The sequence below is a fragment of the Miniopterus natalensis genome, chromosome 14 (genome assembly GCF_054644295.1).
Source record: "Miniopterus natalensis isolate mMinNat1 chromosome 14, mMinNat1.hap1, whole genome shotgun sequence".
NCBI lineage: Eukaryota > Metazoa > Chordata > Mammalia > Chiroptera > Miniopteridae > Miniopterus > Miniopterus natalensis.
In genome coordinates this window covers 29,194,055-29,214,934 of record NC_142094.1, presented here as the reverse complement: position 1 = coordinate 29,214,934, position 20,880 = coordinate 29,194,055, and the positions used below count along the sequence as shown (strand labels likewise).

The following is a 20,880-nucleotide window of genomic DNA, read 5'->3' as shown; positions in this document are numbered from 1 at the left end:
TGGCGGATTTTAAAATTATAGCATAATTCATATATCCTCAAAGCATTCTTGAGATACTAAGGTAGCAATAATTTTGATTTTAAAACCTAATAGATGTGTAAGACAAAGTCTACACACTGTCCAGAGCAGTGTTGTCTAAAAGAAATATAATGCAAGGCACATATGTAATTTTAAATATTCTTATTGCCACACTAAAAAATAAACAGGTACAGGTGAAATTAATTTTTACAATGTTATATTTAGGCCAGTATATCCAAAATATTACCATTTCAACATGTAACCAACATAAAAGTTTTTAACAAGATATGTATTTATATTGGGGGGCTGTACTAAATCTTTATATATCTGGTGTATTTTACATTTGTAGAATATATATCTCAGTTTGTACAAGCTCCCATTTCCAGTGCTCTATAACCACATGTAGCTAGTGGCTACTTTATTGGACAGTGCAGGATAAAGCATTTCTCAGTCTAATCAATTTTTAAGTTAAGATCTCGAAGAAGGAAGGATTCTCCTACCAATAAACACTCCCAGGTCTAGCATAACTGCAAACTACAAAACACCCCTTGGGGTCTGACTTTGGAGACACAATTTTAAACATGTTTAACTGAACTCTGTGAGTTTAATTAAAGTACGGTTTTAATTAAACTTCAATCTGGTGTACTTTAAAGATGACGTTTTGGGGGGGAAGCAGAACAAATATTTTCTGTTTTGCAGTATCTTTTTCTCGACTGAGAAAACACGAACTGACAAGTGCTAGAACAAGATCTGTGTCTGCTGCCAAAGGGAGAAGTGGCTCCTGCCACACGATACCTTGGTGGTAACAGCAGGTTCTTCACACCCAGACCAACTGCCCTGTGTCATTCTAGCCTCTTCCCAGAGTAGAGCTTTGCTGACACACCTGCTGCATTAGCATAACCACAGATGCTCCGGCTCTGGGCTTGCTGCTGACAGAAATAATCCTTAATTCCACCTTATTTTGCAATGACAATATCCTTTTGAGTCATACATGACCTGAGAGGGTTACCTGGTTAGTAATGGAAAATTTAAACAGCGGCTGACATTTATGTAACATTTTTGTTCCACACAAAGGACTTTCAGAGGCATCCTTCATTTGAGAACATACAGAGGCAAAGGAGTATTGCAGAAAACCAACTAGAGTTAGAGTCAAAAGGCCAGGTTTTGGAAGTCTCAACCTATTTATTATTTCCTGAGAGGGTAGCGGTGATGGGATGATTGTCACCACTATCAACTGTGACCACGGCTTCTACCGGCCCTGGTGGTGTCTGTGTGATTAGAAAAGGGGCCCACTAGGGGTGGACCCAGCCCTGCAGGGACAGGGCTTGGCAACTAGACAGTAGTTTTGAGAAAATTAGGCAAGAGTGCCCCCCTGTCCTGCAGGCAGGCCTCAGAGCATATGGCCTGGCCAAGTGGGACAGGCAAGCCTGCAGCCCCCGCTTGCTCTCCTGCACAACTGTACATGGCAGCCGTGACTACACACACTGACTGCGTGCTTCATGTATCAGACGCCCCGCTAGGAACTTTGCCTCGATTAGCTCATCTGTTCCCCGTTAGTTCCCTACGAGGTATCCTCGCTTTAGAGATTTAAACCAGAGTTTAGAGAGATTGGTCAGAGTCATACAGCTAGTGAAGGGTGGAGCCAGGATGGGGATTCTGGTCTATGTGACGTCCATAGATCATGATCCTAACAACCACATTACTCTGGGCGAATTCTCTTCCAACTTGAACTTGTCTTTCCCTGGAGTTATTCTAACCACTAAATTTCATTTTGCACATGGAAAATTTTTGCAAGTTTTAAAATACTATAGAAACATAATCTAATCAATGATCGAAAGGTTGGCTAAGATGATTTTTAAATACTTGGGTTATAAATGAAGCACACAGATGAGTTATAAAGTAGCATGTAGAATTCATTTATGAAAAAGAGTTTAAAAGGAAACATTTGCAATGACAGGTATTTTCAAGGGTCACTTGCCATAGGTGACAGATAAGGCTTAATTGTTATGAACTGGGACAATTAATATGTTAAGTAAAATAATAGTAGAATGATTTCTTTCTCTTTTTCTTTAAAGTCTTGAGTGATCTGGTCACTGGTTTAGTGGTTTATTTTATTTACTGTTTTTACCCTGGTAATTAACAACTATTCAAGAACAAAAAAGGGACAGAGCTGAGAGGGCGGAGATAACATAAAACCTCCTACATGGTGTTTATACAATGTATACATTGTGTTTCTCTTTCCTAGAAAACTGACTAGTTGGACCTTGAAGGGAAAAGAGGGTTGCTTTTTTTTTTTTAGAGCTAGATTTTTATTTCTGCCTGCCTGTTTTTACAGGGGGGATGTTCCAATAAGAATGAAATTTCTTTGGGAACAGGAGAAGAATGGTGGCAAGAGGAGCTTGAGCTTGGTATGGAATCTGATCAAAGGAGGATCAGTTATAAAAGGTGTGTAGTGGTTCCTTCATTATTGTTATTTTAAAATTCAATATGTGAAGAAAACCACCGTGCCTTGAAAATGTACGCTGCACTGGCTCTCCAGTGCTTGATTCTTTAAACCTGGAAGTATTTACATTTTCTTTTAATTGTCTAAAATGGAACCAAAGTTTATCTGGTCTTTAAAAATGTAGCATAGACACTCTATCTACTATTTCCAAGATAACACAGGACCCGGGACAGAGGGCTATATCTTCATTTCTTTAAAACATCTTAGTATGGCAGTGTTTGGGGAATCATTTGTCTAGACAAAGATATGACTGATTCCTATTTGAAAATTGGTTTATTAAAAACAAAATAAAGACATATCAGCATGAAATCATGGAAGTCCATTCCATACAAATATTTTTAAAATTCTACTTCTGCCTGATAGGACGTACTATAATTTATACTAAAAATAGAAGCAAAATATATTAGAATGTTCAGTGTTTTTGCTAGAACTGCAGTATCCAATGAGGTAGCCACTGGTCCCATGCGACTATTTAAAACTAATTAAAATTAAACAATTCAAAATTTCCTTCCTCAGCTACACCAGTCACATGTTGAGTACTCAAGAGTCGCTTGTGACTAGTGACTGCTGCTGGAAAGCACAGTATCCGTATTTCCATCATTGTGGAAAGTTGTACAGGACAGCACTGTCTTAGAATATTCAATATTCTTGCTAGAATATTGTTCCTTTCTCAATACTTTTCTCAAAGTAAATGCTTCTCTTTAATTTTTTTCCCCCTGGAAATTAACTTTAATGAAGTTGGGGTAGAGTCAAAAAACTAATGAGAACTTTCCTCCATAAAGCTACATCCTATAATGAGGTTCCTCCTTCTGCCCACTCACCGGGATTGGGGGAGTGTCTAAATCACCACTGTGCCTGACCTGGTGACTCAGAGGTGATTAAGACATGTGCCCTGCCCTCAGGAGCTTACAGTACCGACCAGCTATCCATTAAAAGCAGAAAATGCTGTCCAGTAGATGCTACATTTTAAAAATTAGTAGTCAACATTAGCATTTAAGAAATACTGGTTATATAAAAATATTTTAATTTTTAGATTTCATTTTTCTTAAAACAACAAAAACAAAAAAACCTTCTATGGAAAGCCCATTTCTCTTATTCTCTCCAATTTTTATTCTGAATTACCTGTGTTCTCTTATTATTTTCAAAATGCTAATTCAATTCATTCTCTTAGGATTTATTCTTTTTAAAACTTTTGATTGTAAATTCTTATAAATTTCCTTCTAAAAGAACGACTGTATTTCATGCTTTATAAGTTAAGGTAATAAAAATTAGAAATCTTAATTACCATTGCATGTTCCTATCCATGTGAAATCATTTGAAGTTGGAGATGGTATGTGATATATCAGTATTACGTACAGACATTTAAAGTATGGTCATTAAATATATCACATTTAAAATGGCTACATTTCTGGACATTTAAATCTACAAGTTTGTAGGAATTTTCCTCTTTAAGTTTATTTTGTTCTCCACAAGATACACATTTCTAAAATAAGGGGGATACAGTTAAACATTTTTGAAAACAAGTAGGACTAGGTTTCAGCCCGGTGATGCTACTTAGCTGGGGTAACCTTAGTTACTTGACCTGTCCGCACTTCAGTTCCCTTACCTATAAAGTGGGATTAAAACTTCCCACTTCGCAGCACTATGCTTTCATTTCAAATATTCTTATATGAAGACAGTTATCAGTGCCTCACAAATGCTAGACACTCAACAATCATTAGTTTCCTCCTACCTTGCTCTAAAGACACGTTGAAATTCTTGGTTGGATGTAATTTACTGTGTCTTATACGAAACCTTTGGTGTGACAATTTTTTAGTCTATAGAATAATGAATATAATAGCGACAACAGCTGATATTTACCAAGGGCTTACTAAATGTGACAGGGACTGTATTTCATTCATCTTCACATAATTACTTTTTCTTAACGACAACCCTATAAAGTAAGGAAGGTAATCCCCATTTTACAGAAGTAACAAAGGCTCACAGGGATCAAAGAACTTGCCCATGGTCAGCCCTCAAACACCCTTGAGTCTGTGGAGCTCCTCTGTCCACACTCTGAAACCGGGAGAGACTTTTCTGGAAGCATTCCAGAACTGAGTGAACGGGACACTCTGAGTGAGTTTTAGGGTACAGTGTGTGAGTTGTCTCTCCAGTAAAGCTGTGATTTAAAACAACTGCTGAATCTGTAGTTATTAGGAAGTCCGTACAAGGTAAAGGTTGGCTTTATTTTTATGGTGAGCGTCGTCTGTAAAACTGCATCAAGTACCTACTCTTAAAACAGGCCTATTCCCAGTGTCTACTCAGAGAAAACGCCATGAGCGAGGGCCAGCCAGCCTGAAGGTGGCGAGGAGGTGACACGCTCGGCTATACGTCGCTCTCACAGGCCAAAGACTAACACACTCAAGTATCAGGCTCTAATGATTAGCCTGAAGCGTATTTTTTAAAAAACGGATTATAGCTCCAGAGAAATTAAAAATTCATGAAGAACACTGAAAGAACCTGGGAGAAAACCGAGATAAAAGAAAGGGTCCAGAAAGAATACTTCCAAAAATAAGATGTAAATGTATTTTCTTAAAAATGCTCCGCATTCTTTGCATACCTCCCATTATTATCTCACCCCTCCTCATACATTTTTGACTTAGAAAACTTTCTTGGGTTTTGGAAACATTGACGTATGTGATGAAAGGCTGAAAGAATCCCAACAGTACTTATATATGAGTATTATGGGGAAAACGTTTGTTAGATTAAAAGGAACTTCATGCCTTAGACGACAGCAACAGCAATAAATGGTGAGGAACCTGATTCCGAGCTTGACATACAAATGTGTGAAATGCAAGGACTGTTTCTTTTAGTCAAGTTATTCCTTTGATTTTTTTTTCCCTGCAGAGATTTACAGAAACAAGGAATCATCATAATTACCTTCATCCATGCCATTGAGTAACTCAGTTAAATCTTCATTTTTACTGTCAAACTGATGTTCCTTCCACGTTTCTCCATTTTCACTTCGAAGGACAATGAGTTCTCTCTCTTTTTCTCTCATAGACCCAAAGTGAGGTATTTCCACTATGACAGGGCTGGAAAAAAATCCACATTATTTTGGAATCAAATTAACCATATTTATAGTATCATACTTTAAAAAAAATGTCTCATTAACAGTATTCATTTGAAAATCAGAGGTGCCACTAAGGTTGGGAATGATTTCAAAGCTGCAGAATCATTTGCTAATTAATAATATATTAGAAGCTTGAAAACATGCCATCATTCATTCATTCATGGACAATTCTTGAGGACCTACTGTAGGTTAGGCTTTTGATTTAATGGGGGAGTGGGGAGTATTTAGCATGTATAAAAAGAAATTTTGATTCAAGGAATTGAAAAGTATAAAAATAGACCATAAGAAAGTCGGTCCATTTTTAAAAACACAATAGGTATATTATATTATACAAAATGCTAATGATTTAAAAGGACACGGTCATTTCTTTAAAAAAGAAATTCTGTAAATTCCCTATTTTAAAGATTACTGATTTTGCCCCCCTTAGCAAGAAAACAGTCAATATAACAATCCACTCCTCCAACAGTCCGTTTCCATGACTTTCTCAGCCTATGCAGTTAAGACAGTTTCTCTGATTTTCAATTTGTGAAACGGTAGAGGGCAGCTTAATTCCCTAGCTCTAGTATACCCTGCAAAGGAATATTTAAATTTTCTGGAAAAGCACTTGCACTTGCTGGTTTGAAATTATCATATCACAATCTGTTAACTTGTGACAGTGTCCTTTTGCAAAAGAATGGCTGCAAATTGAAGATAGCCAATCACGCACAGGAACAATTTTGTCAAATATAAAAATAGGATAAATGCTACAAAAAAATGAATGGACGTAAGCAGAACACAATCACATGCAGTTCATGTAGCTGGATTGTGCAGCTTTCTTGTGACATTTAAGTAGACAGTATCGTTGCTCTACAGAGGCTGTGTGTAACCTCACCTCCTCGCCGTGTGATTATGCACGTGTGACAACAGAAGGTAAAGGCTTAAACAGGGGGGAGCACAAGAAGGGACAGGAGTTGTAACAATCAAATAACAAAATAAAAACACGAATATCTGATGTATTACAAATGCCCTCACTTAAAACGGGATGACAAATATGATTTTACTTTGGGCAAAATAATTATAATTAATTCAAATTAAGGATTTTAAAAAAAGTTATGCCTTTATTTTCTGACAGGTAGAGGCAAAATCTCCTAACACTACTCCTAGTAGTGTTAATAACTTCAAGTTAAGTTATTTACCATAGTTCTTATTTTTAACCATAGCTGGTGATTAGATACTAAATCTTTTTTGAGAACTAGATACAATCTTTGCAGGTTAATGTATCAGATACTGTCTCTGTAAATATTCGAGGAATGTGACTTTGTGTATGACACTCAACGTCACTGGGGAGAAGATATGACAAGGATCTCTGACCAGGGTGAAAGCCAAGCATAGCTTCTCATGACAGGTTTCTTCATGCAGACTGCCAAGGCACATACACCAGACAAGCGAACAAATGACAAACACCAACACATCAGCTTAAAATAAAACAAAACAATTCAGTAGACTATTCTATCTGTTGCTTATTTGGTTTTCTTTCCCTATCTTGTATTCCCAATATTATTCAAAATCAGTTTACTTATTGATCACTTTTCCTTCTCAAAGCCCATGAAAATTACCCAGTACACATAAGAAACTTTTTAAAAAAAAGTAACTCCACACACATACAAATACATATATACACACATCTCTCACTAATAGTAAATGTTGATTCAAAGCCTGTAAATACCTTCTCCTATACTGGATTTCAACGAGACTGTCAGTCTGTCTTAAAAGCTATCATATTCAGTCGAAACATTTCAAATTAAAGAAAGGCTTGCAAAAGCACACAAAAAAATTATGAAAGCAGAACGCTTGCAGTGAATTCCACATGCTTGAAAAGCACAAGAGAGGGAGCGGTGCTACATTAAGTCAAGCCACTATGATTTTTTTCTTTCTTTCAGTGACACACATCAACTGAAAGCTTTAACAACTGGAAAAAGAAAAATAAACTTAAGACCATGGGTATGACAGAAAAAAATTGAAAATGGAAAAAGAACTGTAGACATTCTGTATCTTGTCTATGAAGAGCCTACCCAATAAATTTTGTTCCTTGAGGCCCAAGCTGCAGGATTCGGCTAACCAAGCTCTCACCCTCATTTACAGGGGGAGGATTGGTGGGAAGATGCAGTTTACTGAATAACATCCATGCAGCAGGAAGAGAAACGAGAAGGGGAAATCGTGAACACACTGTCCGTCACGACAGAGCCTGCCTGATTTGCACCCAAGTGCCACCTCAGAAAATGAAATCAATTTAGCTTCTCTTTTTGTGAAATACCATATCGCAATGGATTGTTTCCCCTAACAATGATCTTTATAAAAGGACGTGTACCCAAAGTAGCCATTTATTCCATTTATTCCATGTGGTGATATAATTCCAGCATCTGTGTGTTTCTGCTAAGAATGGTGCCTTGACCGCTGGGGGGGTCGGGGTTCCGTGCACTCACTGAGCGGAGAACATGCTTCTCGGTTAGTAAAAGCTTTGACCGGCAAAGCGAGTTAGGGCAGGATCAGCCTATGAGCTTTTCACAGAATTACACAGCTCTGTGACATCTGACACTACACAAAAGGTGTCCTCAAGCCAAATGGTCCAACTAAGCAGTTTTAAGAGTTAACTTCTTGAGTTAAGGGTAAAGAAAATCAAAGGTGTGATTATGAGGGCCAAGATTAAAATTGACAAAATAACTTACCCTAAAAACTGGGCCCCTGCAGGACCCATTTCTACCAGCCTACTGGCTAATCCCTCTCCTTCCACCATGGGGGGCGGGTTGGCCAGTTTATGTCTCTTTACCAAGCGGCAGGTGATTCGGGTGGGGGCCGTGCACTTGCGGGGCGGGATGATGATTCTCATGCCGTGGTGCCGGCTTCCTCGCATGGAGCCGCCTCTTGCGTCCACCATGAAGCTCACCAGGAACCTGCGGGGAGAAGACCGGAGGCCCCATCAAGGACAGAAATAAGCCATCTTCAGGAGTAGGTTTCGAAATGAAATGTCCAAGTTTAAAGTGACAGACAATGTAGCTATCATTTCCTCTTTTTAAAAATAAATTGGAAGTAAATACGGTGGAGTCACATCAAACATGCATTTAACTTGTGAACTGGCCAAAAAGTGAAACAAGACAACTTAGTTTTGGTGCAACGTGGCCCCCGGAGAGAAGCCGACCACTTTGTCAGGGGCTCAAAGGGAAGGAACAGTGACTGTTCCAAAGTTGGAATAAAAACTGGCTAAAGGACTCGCATGTATTTGAAAACAAAATGCAAAACCACTGTATGTGGTCTCTTGTGGGTGGTTTGAGCTATACTCAAGGATCATTTGAACTATAAATACTTTTAGCCATTTGCTGACTATGGAATCTCTTCCTGACAAGTAAGATGAAACTCCACAGTATGTCTTAACATGTACAACTCATAAAATGAATGTATATTTAATCATACCAACACTCTAATTTTTACTATCACAAAGCAGAATATAAAAATAAAAGCAGATGACTAGTTTTGCTAAGGCAATTTTGATGGACAGGGATTTAAGCATTTCAATATAAACCTGGCTTTAAAATAACCTACATTTGAGTGTTTGTACAGCAATACAAACATCATAACTTAGACCTCTTAGAAAATGTCTCTAAACTATATTATTCTGTGATTGGTCTTTATATTAAAGCTAATGAGAAAAAGATGAAATTGTAGAAATGTAGGTATGAAAATGTAAAGAAATTAATCGTGCCATATCAGGGTGAAGGCACATCGCAATTTGTGATTCCTGTCGTGTCCTTGGCAAGTCCTCCCACCACTGCCACTGCGCTGTGAGGCACTCTGGTTGACATAAACAATCCAACGAGTCCAACATATGGAGGACTGCAGGTCAGACAGGCGAAGAGCAGCACGGACCCGCGCATTCTCACTTTCACATGTGAAAGATGTGCTTGTTACTGGAACAGCACCACATGTGGCTGATTAGAAAACTGTTTGAATACCTACAGTATTTTAGGGAAAAAATTATCCCATCCATCAAAATCCTCTATTATTTACTCATCTAAAAACAGTTCTAACATCCTGCAAATAGATTTTAGGACTCTGCATGGAGGTTCTAGCTGGGGACCCTTTCTTAAAGAGTTAGCCTCCTGACCTTGGTAGAGCAACCTCTTCGATAAAGCAAATTGACTTGCTGTCCCCATGGACAGAGACATCTGGGGATCATTTTTCAGCCAGTCTGATTTTCAGAACTCACTCTGGTCATCAGTGAGGTGGAATCCACTTCACACCCCTTTGCTCATTTTGGATCTAGCCATTTTCCTCTGGGTTAATTTATGTTTTTTATAACATTCTACCTACTTTGAGAGACTGGGGCCACTATGACATTGAAAGTAAGAGGGGAAGAGACGGACCCCCTCAAAAAACAAAACAAAACAAAACAAAAACCAAAAACACTCCTTCCTAGTCAAAGACAAAGATACGTGTTCACCTGTACAAGTGCCTAAGGATACAAGGCTCACTTGAACCTACTCTGGGGAGCCTACATTTTATAGGCATTTAAATGTTTAACAACCACTTTTAGTCAGTAACGAAGACAATGTGGCAATGAAGTCTAGGACAGAATCTGATCTTTCCCAGCATTTAGTAGTTAAAACCAACTTGTGATTGAGAATCACAGTAAGAGAATGGATTAAAAAACGGTTCAAGATAAACTCTGGGTTTGAAAATTCAGTTGTGTTAATACAAATAAACACTGGGGTGTTTGCACTGAATGGACAGTGTTTGCCCTGGCAACAGGCAACCGAGTCTCAATTACAGAGACAGTCATTCAGATCAGGTCTGCCTTGTTCACTGCTTCCCCTGCAGGGCTGAGCACAGTTCCTACACACAATAAACATTTACTGAACGAACAAATGAACAAAACTATTTTGTTGAGCGTGCTTAGAAACAGCCTTGGTCAGACTTGGTTACTAATATTTATATAAAACATTTGTAGCTGAGCAGTCTGAAGGTAATGTAAAAAGGTAATCGGTGTCAATATAAAAATATCCCAGCTACAAAGAATATCAGCACCAAACAGAAAAAACATGACTTAGATTTTAATGACAAATTGGAAGAGTCTCTTTGTGCTCTGATAGCACCCAGTGCAGAGCTGGAGCTCATGACCAATCCTACATTGTGCTAAGGTTTTCAACTTTCTAGAGCCATCGGACTGAGGAAATGTGGGAGTATATGTTAAGTAGGATATAGGTTCTATTATTCAAAAACATTATGAACTATAGTGATTTGTTTTCTAAACTCATTCTTACCTATTCTGTACACAATAAAATTCCATGCAGTATAACTTACAGAAACAAATCGAAAGGTGATGTTTAATTGTATGTGTTGGATCTTATTAATATATATTTTTTCACATTATAAGAAATAAACAATTGATTACATTAAAAAAAAAAAGGTGTTTCAAGGAAGCAGTACTATGAAAAAACACACACACAAAAAAAACCCCCAAAATGATAATTGTTCCTTTTTGATCTAAAGAACTTATTAGTTGATTAAATCTAAGGTAAGATAAAAAACCTCAGTTATTAACATTTAAACTAAAGCAGGAATTCTACAAATGATCCTAAAATCAACACATGAATATTTCTAGTTTTAGGAACAGCGAGATGACAAATGCTACAGACACTGACACAATCTAACTGCGGGGGGGGGGGGGGGGGAGGATTCACATAAATTAAAAATACAAAAAAAGGATGGTTCACATAAAGGACACAGTTATCACCTTGAATCATACTGAGGAAGTGGAGAAGAATAGCTGCAAAATAATTTAGAAAGCAAATGGGAAAATTAATGTAAGATCATTAGAAGCAAGCAACAGAAAATGTCAATGATAAGCGAAAGAAAAATAAAAACTGTCAGAACATGAAACCGAGGCATTTGGCATTTGTGGGGCCCCCTGGGAATGTACCTGCTGCACATAAGCTACTCCACAGACCTGGCGTAGGTGAACTACATCCCAGTATATACCACGTCTGTATTTTTCTTTTCAAATAAGCGCATATTAGCTGCCATCACTTCTGCTTTCCTGCATATGTCTATCGTCTTTAATAAATTCAAGGAGGAGATAATTTGCATATTCAAATCCTTCATCGTCTCCAGTGTATGGGAAAGTTCTTTTCTGACTGTATTATCCTGTGCTCCCTCAACTTCTCAGTTTAATAGATCAAACACTAGTACTTTTCTTTCCTACGAGGAGATTTGTAACATAGTGGAAGTTCACCACGCTTGATTCCAAGAACTCTTCCATGTGTCTGCCCACCGAATGTATGCCAAGTATTTTATATTTTCCTCCTCAACTCTCACTGTTTTTGCTCTTGCAGTTTTAGACTCGTATATTATCTAATATAAATCGTGTGAATATTTTTAGCAGTTTAATAATTACCATTACTATAATTGAAAGTTTTTCTAATTTAGTTAAAGAAATATAATGTTAATAACTCAAAGACCACCATGTAGTGTATAGTTTATAAAGCACTTTCGTGTCAATCATTTCTGTTCCAATGACATGCAGTGACTTGTTTTTCAGAACTGTGCTGTTCAGAGCTACAGCTCCGTAAGGATACTATAGGGAACCTGCAGCATTACTCTGAGTCTCAGACTTTTCACCTGTAAGATGAGGAAAATGAGTGAAACTTCTCTCACACAGTCATTGAAGGTTTAAGTAAATATTAAAGAAGATAATACATTTAAAACATTTAGCACAATGCCAGGTACATGAGCACAAGGTAAATGTCAGCTATTACAATTTATTTTAATTAAAAGCAGCAGAAAATACTTCATGTCATACATATGGCAACTACAATGTTAATTATTGTTAATTTATTTAATTCCAAATGAATCAGCCCTTGTCCTGGATCACAACTAATTTGTGTCCTAAATGCCAATTTCAGAGGTGAAAATACCTTGAAACCATCACTACCTGAATGTGTTATTTCTATTCCATTTGTAGGAATAACACTTATTCCAAGTTTTAATTACCTATAGGTAAAGAATTCAATTATCTAAAAATACATTGATTACCAATTCAGCAGTCAAAGCAGTTCAGCTTTTAGCCACCAGCTTCAAATTTTGCTGACTGGTGGGGCAACAATGAGGCCTGTTTGTGTGGTTCTCACCACAGCACTTCTCGTGGACATACACTGGTACATTAACTTTTTAAAAGTGGATTTCTCTATATTCTTTTAAAAACCCACTTCCTTTTTCTAATTGTAATTTAACACAACTTAATTATAGTTTCATTTCAGAAATGCAGAAGGCACCAAACTTGATCTCGAGGTCTCAAGTTTATATTTTCTTTTCCAACGAAAATCACACAAAAACAATCATTTGTCAATCTATATATCATATGAAAAAAATATAAGAACACCAGAGTTTACTGCTTATTTAAAAACTAAAGTTTTGAGTGAAATTCTTCTATCATTGGAAGCAAAGCACCTAAGAGTCAACCTGAGACAGCATAGGGAAGTGAGCCTGGGAATAGAAAATACCGGGCAGACTAGGTGGTTGGAAGGAATTCCAGATAAGCTGACTGCAAAAATATCACCACCCCTCCCCTCTGTACTCAAGAACCAAGAGGTCTTTACCTCCCTTCCAGCTGCTGCTTAAACTACATGTGCCCTTGATCAAGCTGTGACTGCACAGGACCTTCCCGGGGGGGGGTAGTGAGCAGTCCGCATCTTGCTCTCACAGCAGGCAGCTGGAAAAGGAAATCCCCCCAACCCTGAAATCGAGAATTCCTCCAGCCTGCCTTTTTCAAAAAGCTGCCCACTTTTTCCCCAGCTTATAAAAGAGCCGAGCAGAGCCAGCTCCCAAGTCAGTTCAGAGGACCTTCCTTTCCTCTATGAGGCCTGCCTCGTGCTTGAGCATAAGCTTAATAAAATCTGTCTAGAAATGTCTCTCAGGTTTCCTTTTGATTTCTGTCTTGGGGAACCCCAGAACCCCAATGCTGGTTAACAAAACAATGAGGTAAATTAATAGAAATACCTATATATTTATTCTTTTATTAGAAAGGAAAATCAGATACTTAGGAAAAAACTTCATTTGACTAAAGTAAAATGAAGAGAAATGGCTATATTTAAACTCTTTAAATTGAAAAGGAAAATTAAAGACCTAGAAATGTACCAGCATAGCCAGGAAAATTTTAGGCACCATAACTTTAATGAATTGCCTTTCTAACACTGTGTTTCTCTCTATTAATAAAAATAGATATAAAAATTTGCTTAGAAAAATGTTTACTAATGATTTATAAATATGCCACATACACTCACTAATGAAGTCCTATAAAAGATCAATATTTCATACATATGAAGCTTGTCAATATGAGTTTATAACTGCAAATATTAAATGTAATGTGAATTTAATAGGACAAAGAAAAGTGACTTTTGGGGTACTTACCCAGAATGAACAGGACTTGAAACAAGATTGACGTTGTCCAAGGTGTCTGCAGCCCAGCTATAGTGTCTAAGAGAATCTGAATCGAATTCTCTTGTGAATGTTAGATGCTGAAAAATAAAAGGGTAGATTGCATCAGGAACCACATGAGACCCTGGCTTCTCTGCACTTACAGAAAACCTGAATGTCTCTATCAGTTCAGGTGGCCTAACATTCAAAACAATTTTCATACACTCCACTACAGGTCTACATTGATGCTTCAAGAATTAGAAAATAAAGGTCATTGATAGGCTATGTTATTTCAATCTTTTAAGAAAGCATCTTGAGTAATTGGCATAACAAGAGAAATAATTCTAACCATGATTTTAAGCACTTCAACACATCTTTAAATTAATCCTATGACAATTGTAAAACTCTTTCCCAAATCTCAAAATGAAAATAAAACATTCAATCTTGATGACTTCTATCTCTAGGTGGGGCAGAGTAGCCTGGAGCTGCTGCCAAGTCCACCAGATAAATATGGAAGTCATCTCTGAGTGCAGCAGAGAACAGCTGAGGCGTGAACCAGAGGAGCTGGACTCTGGAGAGGGGAAGATCTTGAGCAGTCCAGCTGACTTTTTGTTGCCATTTTTAACTTGGGGGCATTTCTCAATGACCAGTGCAGACAGAATTTGGGCTTTTGTACCTGCAGGGGCCACTGCTGGGGGACAGAAAAATCAAAGGAGTTTGGTGGCGATTTGGGAGGCCTCCAGCACACTTTCCAGCAAGAACACTGGCTGAATTCTGGGGCTGTGCAGAACAGGAAGCTGAAAGCCTAACCAGAAAATTTCTGAGGGGCACATGGAGCTTTTTGGCAGTTTCATGAGAAATAGATTTAGAGTTTGGGACTTGTCATGGAGGAGACTTGAAAATCACACCAGAATTTCAAGTCAAGACCGTGAAGGGCCAGGGACACACCAGAGGTCGTCTCAGCTGCAAACCAGCCTCATTGCAGCAGGCTCTTGATAGGATTAAATAACCAGCCACCACTGCTTGCCAAGCAGAGGGAGGGTGAATCCTCCGAGGACTATAGCAGCATCGGGCGTGGCGTGTCTGCATCTGTTTTACACATCATGTCCAGCATGCAGGAAAAATGTGCCAAGAATGGCCAGAGCACATGAACAAAAACAGGGGAAAAACACACCCAGCTACTATAAACAGACTCCCAGGTCATCCTACATTTTGAAATAAGCTAATAAGAACTTTAAATAACTATGATTAGAATGTTTAAGATAATAGGGGAAGAGATAGAAAAAAGAAAATAAGACAAAGATAACTGAACAGAGTGCTGGAATATATGCGAGAAAGAATCAAATGGGCATCTGTCCAGTTCTAAAAACAATGCCAGTTCTTGACTAGACACAACAGAAAATGGGGTTAGTCAATTGGAAGCATAAATGGAAAACTACACAAAATGAAGGATAGATTTTAAAAAAAGAATGGAAAATATGGAAAATAGTATGAGACATGTGCAACAGTGACAAATATTAATATAAGTGTCATTTAGAAGAGGAGAATGAAGCAGAAGCTATATTTGAAGAGAGAATGACTAAGAATGTTTTAAATTTGATGTAAGATATTATCCCCCAGACCAAAAATGAGATCAATCTCAATTTCTGTCCTGTTAAAAAGAGTTGCTTCCTACTGAAGCTCCATCAAATGACAGAACTCAAAGAAAGTAACAAATGTGAGAGCATTAAAGTTGAAAAGAATGCCTAGAAATGAGGGGAAGATTGTTTAAAGTAGAAAATAGTACAGAATATAGAAGAAAGCAGAAAATCAGCTCAGGAATTTCAAATTCCACCCCACTCCCCACCCCCCAAAAAAACACAGTTCTAGAAAAAGAAAAATAGTAAAATAGAGAAAGAAATCAAAGAAATAATGCAAGAAAATTTCCCAGAGCTGAAGACTGAGTTCCCAGAGTAAAAGGACTCACTGAGCGACCATCACTATAGAGAAATATAAACCCCACTGTAGCACATCATGATGTAATTTCTGAACTTTAAGACACAGAAAGATCCTTCAAACTTAGAGGAAAATGGTCACAGATGGCAGGCTCCCACCAGACTTTAAGAGCAAAAGCTGAAGGTAAAGGCAATGGAGCAATCCCTTCAATGTTCTCAGAGGAAATGATTTTCAACCCAGAATTCTATAACCAGCCAAACCAAAAAAATAAGAAGTATAAAAATAGAATTAAGAATAGAATTATTTTCAGATACGTGAAACCTCAAAAAAGATATGTATCTGATACACTCTGTAAAGGAAACAACCGAAAGATGTACTCCACCAAAATGGACTAAACCAAGAAGTAAGACACAGGGTCTAACACAAGAGCAGGGAATTTTCATGGTGACGACGGCGGAGGAAGCAGGACTCTGTTACAGTGGCCCACAAGGAACGTGACAACTAAGAAAGCTCTAGGAGAGATGGATTAAGTAGACGAAATTTACAGAACACCTAACAAGTGTGAACATACTGAGAGGAGATTTGCACAACTGGGGAGGAATTTGTAGGCTGCACTAGTGATTTGTACAGAGACCACCAACCAAAGGAAAAACCTCAGGGAAAGCAAAATACTGTGCCAGAAAGAAAATGCAATCATAATATACTTCACATCTGTAAATAACATTTAAGTAGGCATAATAATAGGAGCGCTAAACACATACTGGTATAACCAAGATAAAATACAGCTGTTCAGGGAAAATTGGGGAGATGGGAAGTGTGCATGGTGAGAGAGATGAGCTATTTAAAAAATTAGAGCTTCATCTTCCATTTTGGTGAGTCAATAAATAATTCCTGAAATGGGGAAAAGCCAACAAGAAGCAATGTACATATTATTTAGAGGCATGAAAGCCTATAATAAGTCATTAGAAGGTACACTAAGCAGTTGTCTCTGGAGAGAAGATATTGGGGGCTAAAGGTTCATACAGGAATTTTTTTTTCCACTACTGAGTATGTCTTGTAAAATGGCATGACTTTTTATTTGTTTGTATAACTCTGATAATAATAAAAGTTAAATTTTAAAAATTACTCTGAATTACTAAGATTTTTAAAAAAGCCATGAAATCAAATTGAAAGAAAATATTTGTAGAGCACTTAGGTGCGAGTCACTATCCTATCTAGATCCTAGGAAAATGCAGAAATGAGTGAAGAACTGCTTTCTCTGCGTTCAATGAGAGATGACACATCCCGTGGATGAATGTGCGATCAGTGGTGTTAATGGGAGTCCGCAGAACCAAAGTCCTAAACCCAAAAGAGCAACATATCACTTCAGAAAATCCCCAAATTCTAAATGGGTAAACCAAAGATTAGGTGTCAATTTCAGTATGGCCTTATTTACCAATTTTATTGACTTCTGGAGACCCCAACTAACCAACCTTCAGAATAGGGCAAAATATTTAATATAAAGTGGGCAGTGCTGCTCATTTTATTTTTTAGCAAACTACAACATCTGTATTTGAGACCCTGAGGTTACTTTTCACTAAGGACCCATTTTAAAAAATGTTCTAATAAATAAGTAATATCACTCTTCTTTGGTAATTACAGTAAGTTATTTACCTTTGGCACTCTTAGAAACACACACTGGTGACATTAATTATTGAAACAATGAATTATATCACACGAAAAGGTATCAGCGCCGCCATGCAATATTTATCGAGGCCAGAGTATGCAGGCACACTGGGATCCCACATCCCTTCGAGGTATTCCCAACTCCTTTCCTCTCGCAACTCTTTGCCACTCACTGAAAATTCATCATAGCACAGACGAACAAATGTAGAATGAACAAATATACTTGTTCAAACAATCAGCTCTATGTCCCAATGTTTGTCCCAGTTATTTTCCTTCATAGAGGTCTGCTTAGGTCTATGGGCAGACCTAACAATTTTAATAACTCAATACAGACAAAATGCTCTTCTTACAGTGCATTCATCTAAATAAAAACTAAGGTAATTCAACTGAACCTATGGTCTTTACAGAAAGAGAATGAACTGGTAGTGTCATTTCCAACCTACCTATGTCCGAATAGAAGTGTCTACAGATTAGGGTTTACGGAAAGCTGAAATGTGAAATTTGAACTGTTTACTAACTGCGATAAACAATATGCATTTCCAAATGTGCATGGCACCATGGTACCAACAAAAAGCCCCCCCCCATTTGGTTACTGAACAAATAGACATTAAAAATGATAAATAGGACACCACATGTGATGATGGTTTAAAAAGATGAAATAGAGTTGGCTCTTGAGTTTCCCACAGCAAGTAGGGTGTTCCCAGGGTTTAATGGAAAAACTTGGCTTTGAAGTTTAGTCACAGACTTGGATCTGAAAATTGCCTTTGCCACTTGCTAATGGAGAACACTTCTTCCCCACTCCTAAGTTTTCCATTTTGGAATGGCAACTCCATTGTGTGACTGTGGGCCTCTCCCTCTCCCTTTATATTCCATTTGGCCCTTAAAATGTGGAGTGATTTATCTGAGCGGCAAATTTGGGAAAGGTAGCTGGGAAGGCTCTGCTCAGAGCCAATTTTCACCCTCTCGGGCCTGAGCTTGGTCACAGAGCACAGAGACCCTCCTCTGCTCCCTAAATCCATCTCTGTGAGGGGTACGCCTGCCCTGGGCCGGTGATGCTGGCCGCTGGGTAGGGGGACTGCCAGTTTCGCGGGTTTAGTTGGCAGGCCCCCTTAGCTCAGATACTAAGCCAGCCCTCAACTTGGCCTCCATTGGGACTAAAGAAAATATTTTGCTTTTGACCGTTCCTTATCTTTATTTATTGAAAGCCCCTTTGGAGATGCCCAGCATTACTTGTGGGTTTTATGATCCTTAGCATATTTCTTAACTTTTCTCAGTCTGCTTTCTCATTTTCAAATTGAGGTTTGGTTGATATGGAGATTAAATAAAATTATACATCAAAAATCTGGCACCAAAGCCAGTGTTGGCCTGAAATTATAATGTCTTCTTATGTGTGTAGTAGTTTCTACTTTTCAAATGACTTTTGTTTATAGTAGTTCATTTGTTAAAATCTGGTAATCTGTTAGGAAAATACAGCAAAACAAAGGTATTCCAGTGTCAGCGTTGATCATTTACAGTTTATATACCAAATCAGCAGAGCCCATTCCGTTAGAAGAATGTGTCTTATCAATGCCTAGGTCTTATTTACTGACTCAAAATGTTTACATTCCCATGTTAACAGCAGTATCACTAGACCTTTCCATTCATTTGTTCTTTGAATCCTCAGAACCCAGAAGCTCTGAGAGGTAATAGTATACCCATTTTACAGATGAGGAAACTGAAGTTCAGAGAGACTTCGAACATTTGATAATACAAGGTCAATACCCAGCATTGGGTGGCTTTAGTAGAACACCATGCTAAGGGAAAATTCATAATGACTTAGTAAGACCTTATACTTCCATGTCAAAAATGATATAAAAAAGCACATCACTTTTCATGTTGGCAGTGATGCCAAGGATACTATTAAAATCAAAATGCACATTATTCTATTGAATCCAAAGCCTGACTAATGATGATATCACTGTCTAAAAGAGCTTAATACTTTCCAAAAATAGTTTCTCACTAGCCCTACTCATCAGAGGAAAGAAAGCAAGTACACACTGGCCTTACAAATGAGGACACACCCGAATGCCCAGGCATGGAAGAAAAGAAGCAGGAGACAAGAAAGTATTTGCAAGGAAAAGAAAGAGAAATCTCATTAACTCCAATATTAGATGATTCTCCAGGTTGCTCTCTGTCAACCCCCAGTGTTATATGACACCACTTAAGGTTCTTGTCTGTGGACTCTGATGCCCCTGGGAGCCAGTAGTTAACTGGTGGCCTTGACAGGGCCATGGCAGGAGGAACCCACGTGGGTGTCAGTTCCCTCAAACAAAGATAGATGACTTGGGCTGCATCACTTCATAGCCCAGTGAATGGAACCTCGTTGCACCTCCATTTCTGCATTAGAGTAATGGGTAGATAATATTAAGTGCCCCAATTCACTGAGAAAATGGAATGACTCAAGTAATATGAGAGCAATTTGGAAATTCTAAATTGCTATGCAAACAAAAACACAGATAATAATCATGCAAATACTCCCAGGGTGTCCTTTTTTTAAAAAAACAACAATGGAAAATAATTTATTTCTTAAATTTAATAATATTCCAGCCATCCATGTAGCTTTTTAGGATACCATATGTCTTATCAGACTATAGAGATGTTAATCCCTCCAGGATTAACAAGCAAAGGGGTATTTTGGCTGTGATAAATACTTGTCCAAACATCAACTCTTCCTGAGGTGAATAAGCTTTGCTCAGGTCTGCCGTTTTCCCTTTATTACAGTGGCCCGCGCCTTAGGGGCCAGCAGTGCAACGGGCGCAAGCAGCTATCAGACTTCAATTCTATTCTCAGCTCTACCATCTCATGCCACCTAACATGACACTGGGCAAGTGAAATGCTCCTCCCAGCCCCAGTCTCTTGGTCTGTAAGGTAACAATGATAACAACTAATCCACAAGGTGGCTAAAAGCACGAAATGAGAAGATCCATTTAACAAAATGCTGTGGCAGGTACAGCACTGTCTTGTAACTATTGTGATACACAGCAGATATCGAGTGAAAGAAATGGCAAACTGGTACCAAAATAGAGAGTAGGTCTGTTTGGACATCCAGCACAACTACTTGGAAATATTCCTTTAAGAAATGAATGTCATCTTTAAAAATATAAGTCATTAGGCTTTTGAATTATCATAGTCACAGAGAACAGAATGGTGGTTACCAGAGGCT

General features: G+C 38.1%; 1 protein-coding gene across 3 annotated transcripts in view; it reads right to left on the bottom strand.

Moving 5' to 3' along the window:
* ANK3 (ankyrin 3) overlaps positions 1-20,880 on the bottom strand; it is a 529,049-nt gene that overhangs the window by 57,242 nt on the left and 450,927 nt on the right. For all 3 annotated transcript variants that reach the window (XM_087824408.1, XM_087824409.1, XM_016220752.2), the window contains 3 exons: positions 14,073-14,179; positions 8,339-8,563; positions 5,441-5,595 (listed from right to left, as the gene is read on the bottom strand). In XM_087824408.1, the coding sequence (XP_087680534.1) occupies positions 5,441-5,595; positions 8,339-8,563; positions 14,073-14,179 (487 nt within the window). The remainder of the gene's footprint in view (positions 1-5,440; positions 5,596-8,338; positions 8,564-14,072; positions 14,180-20,880) is intronic.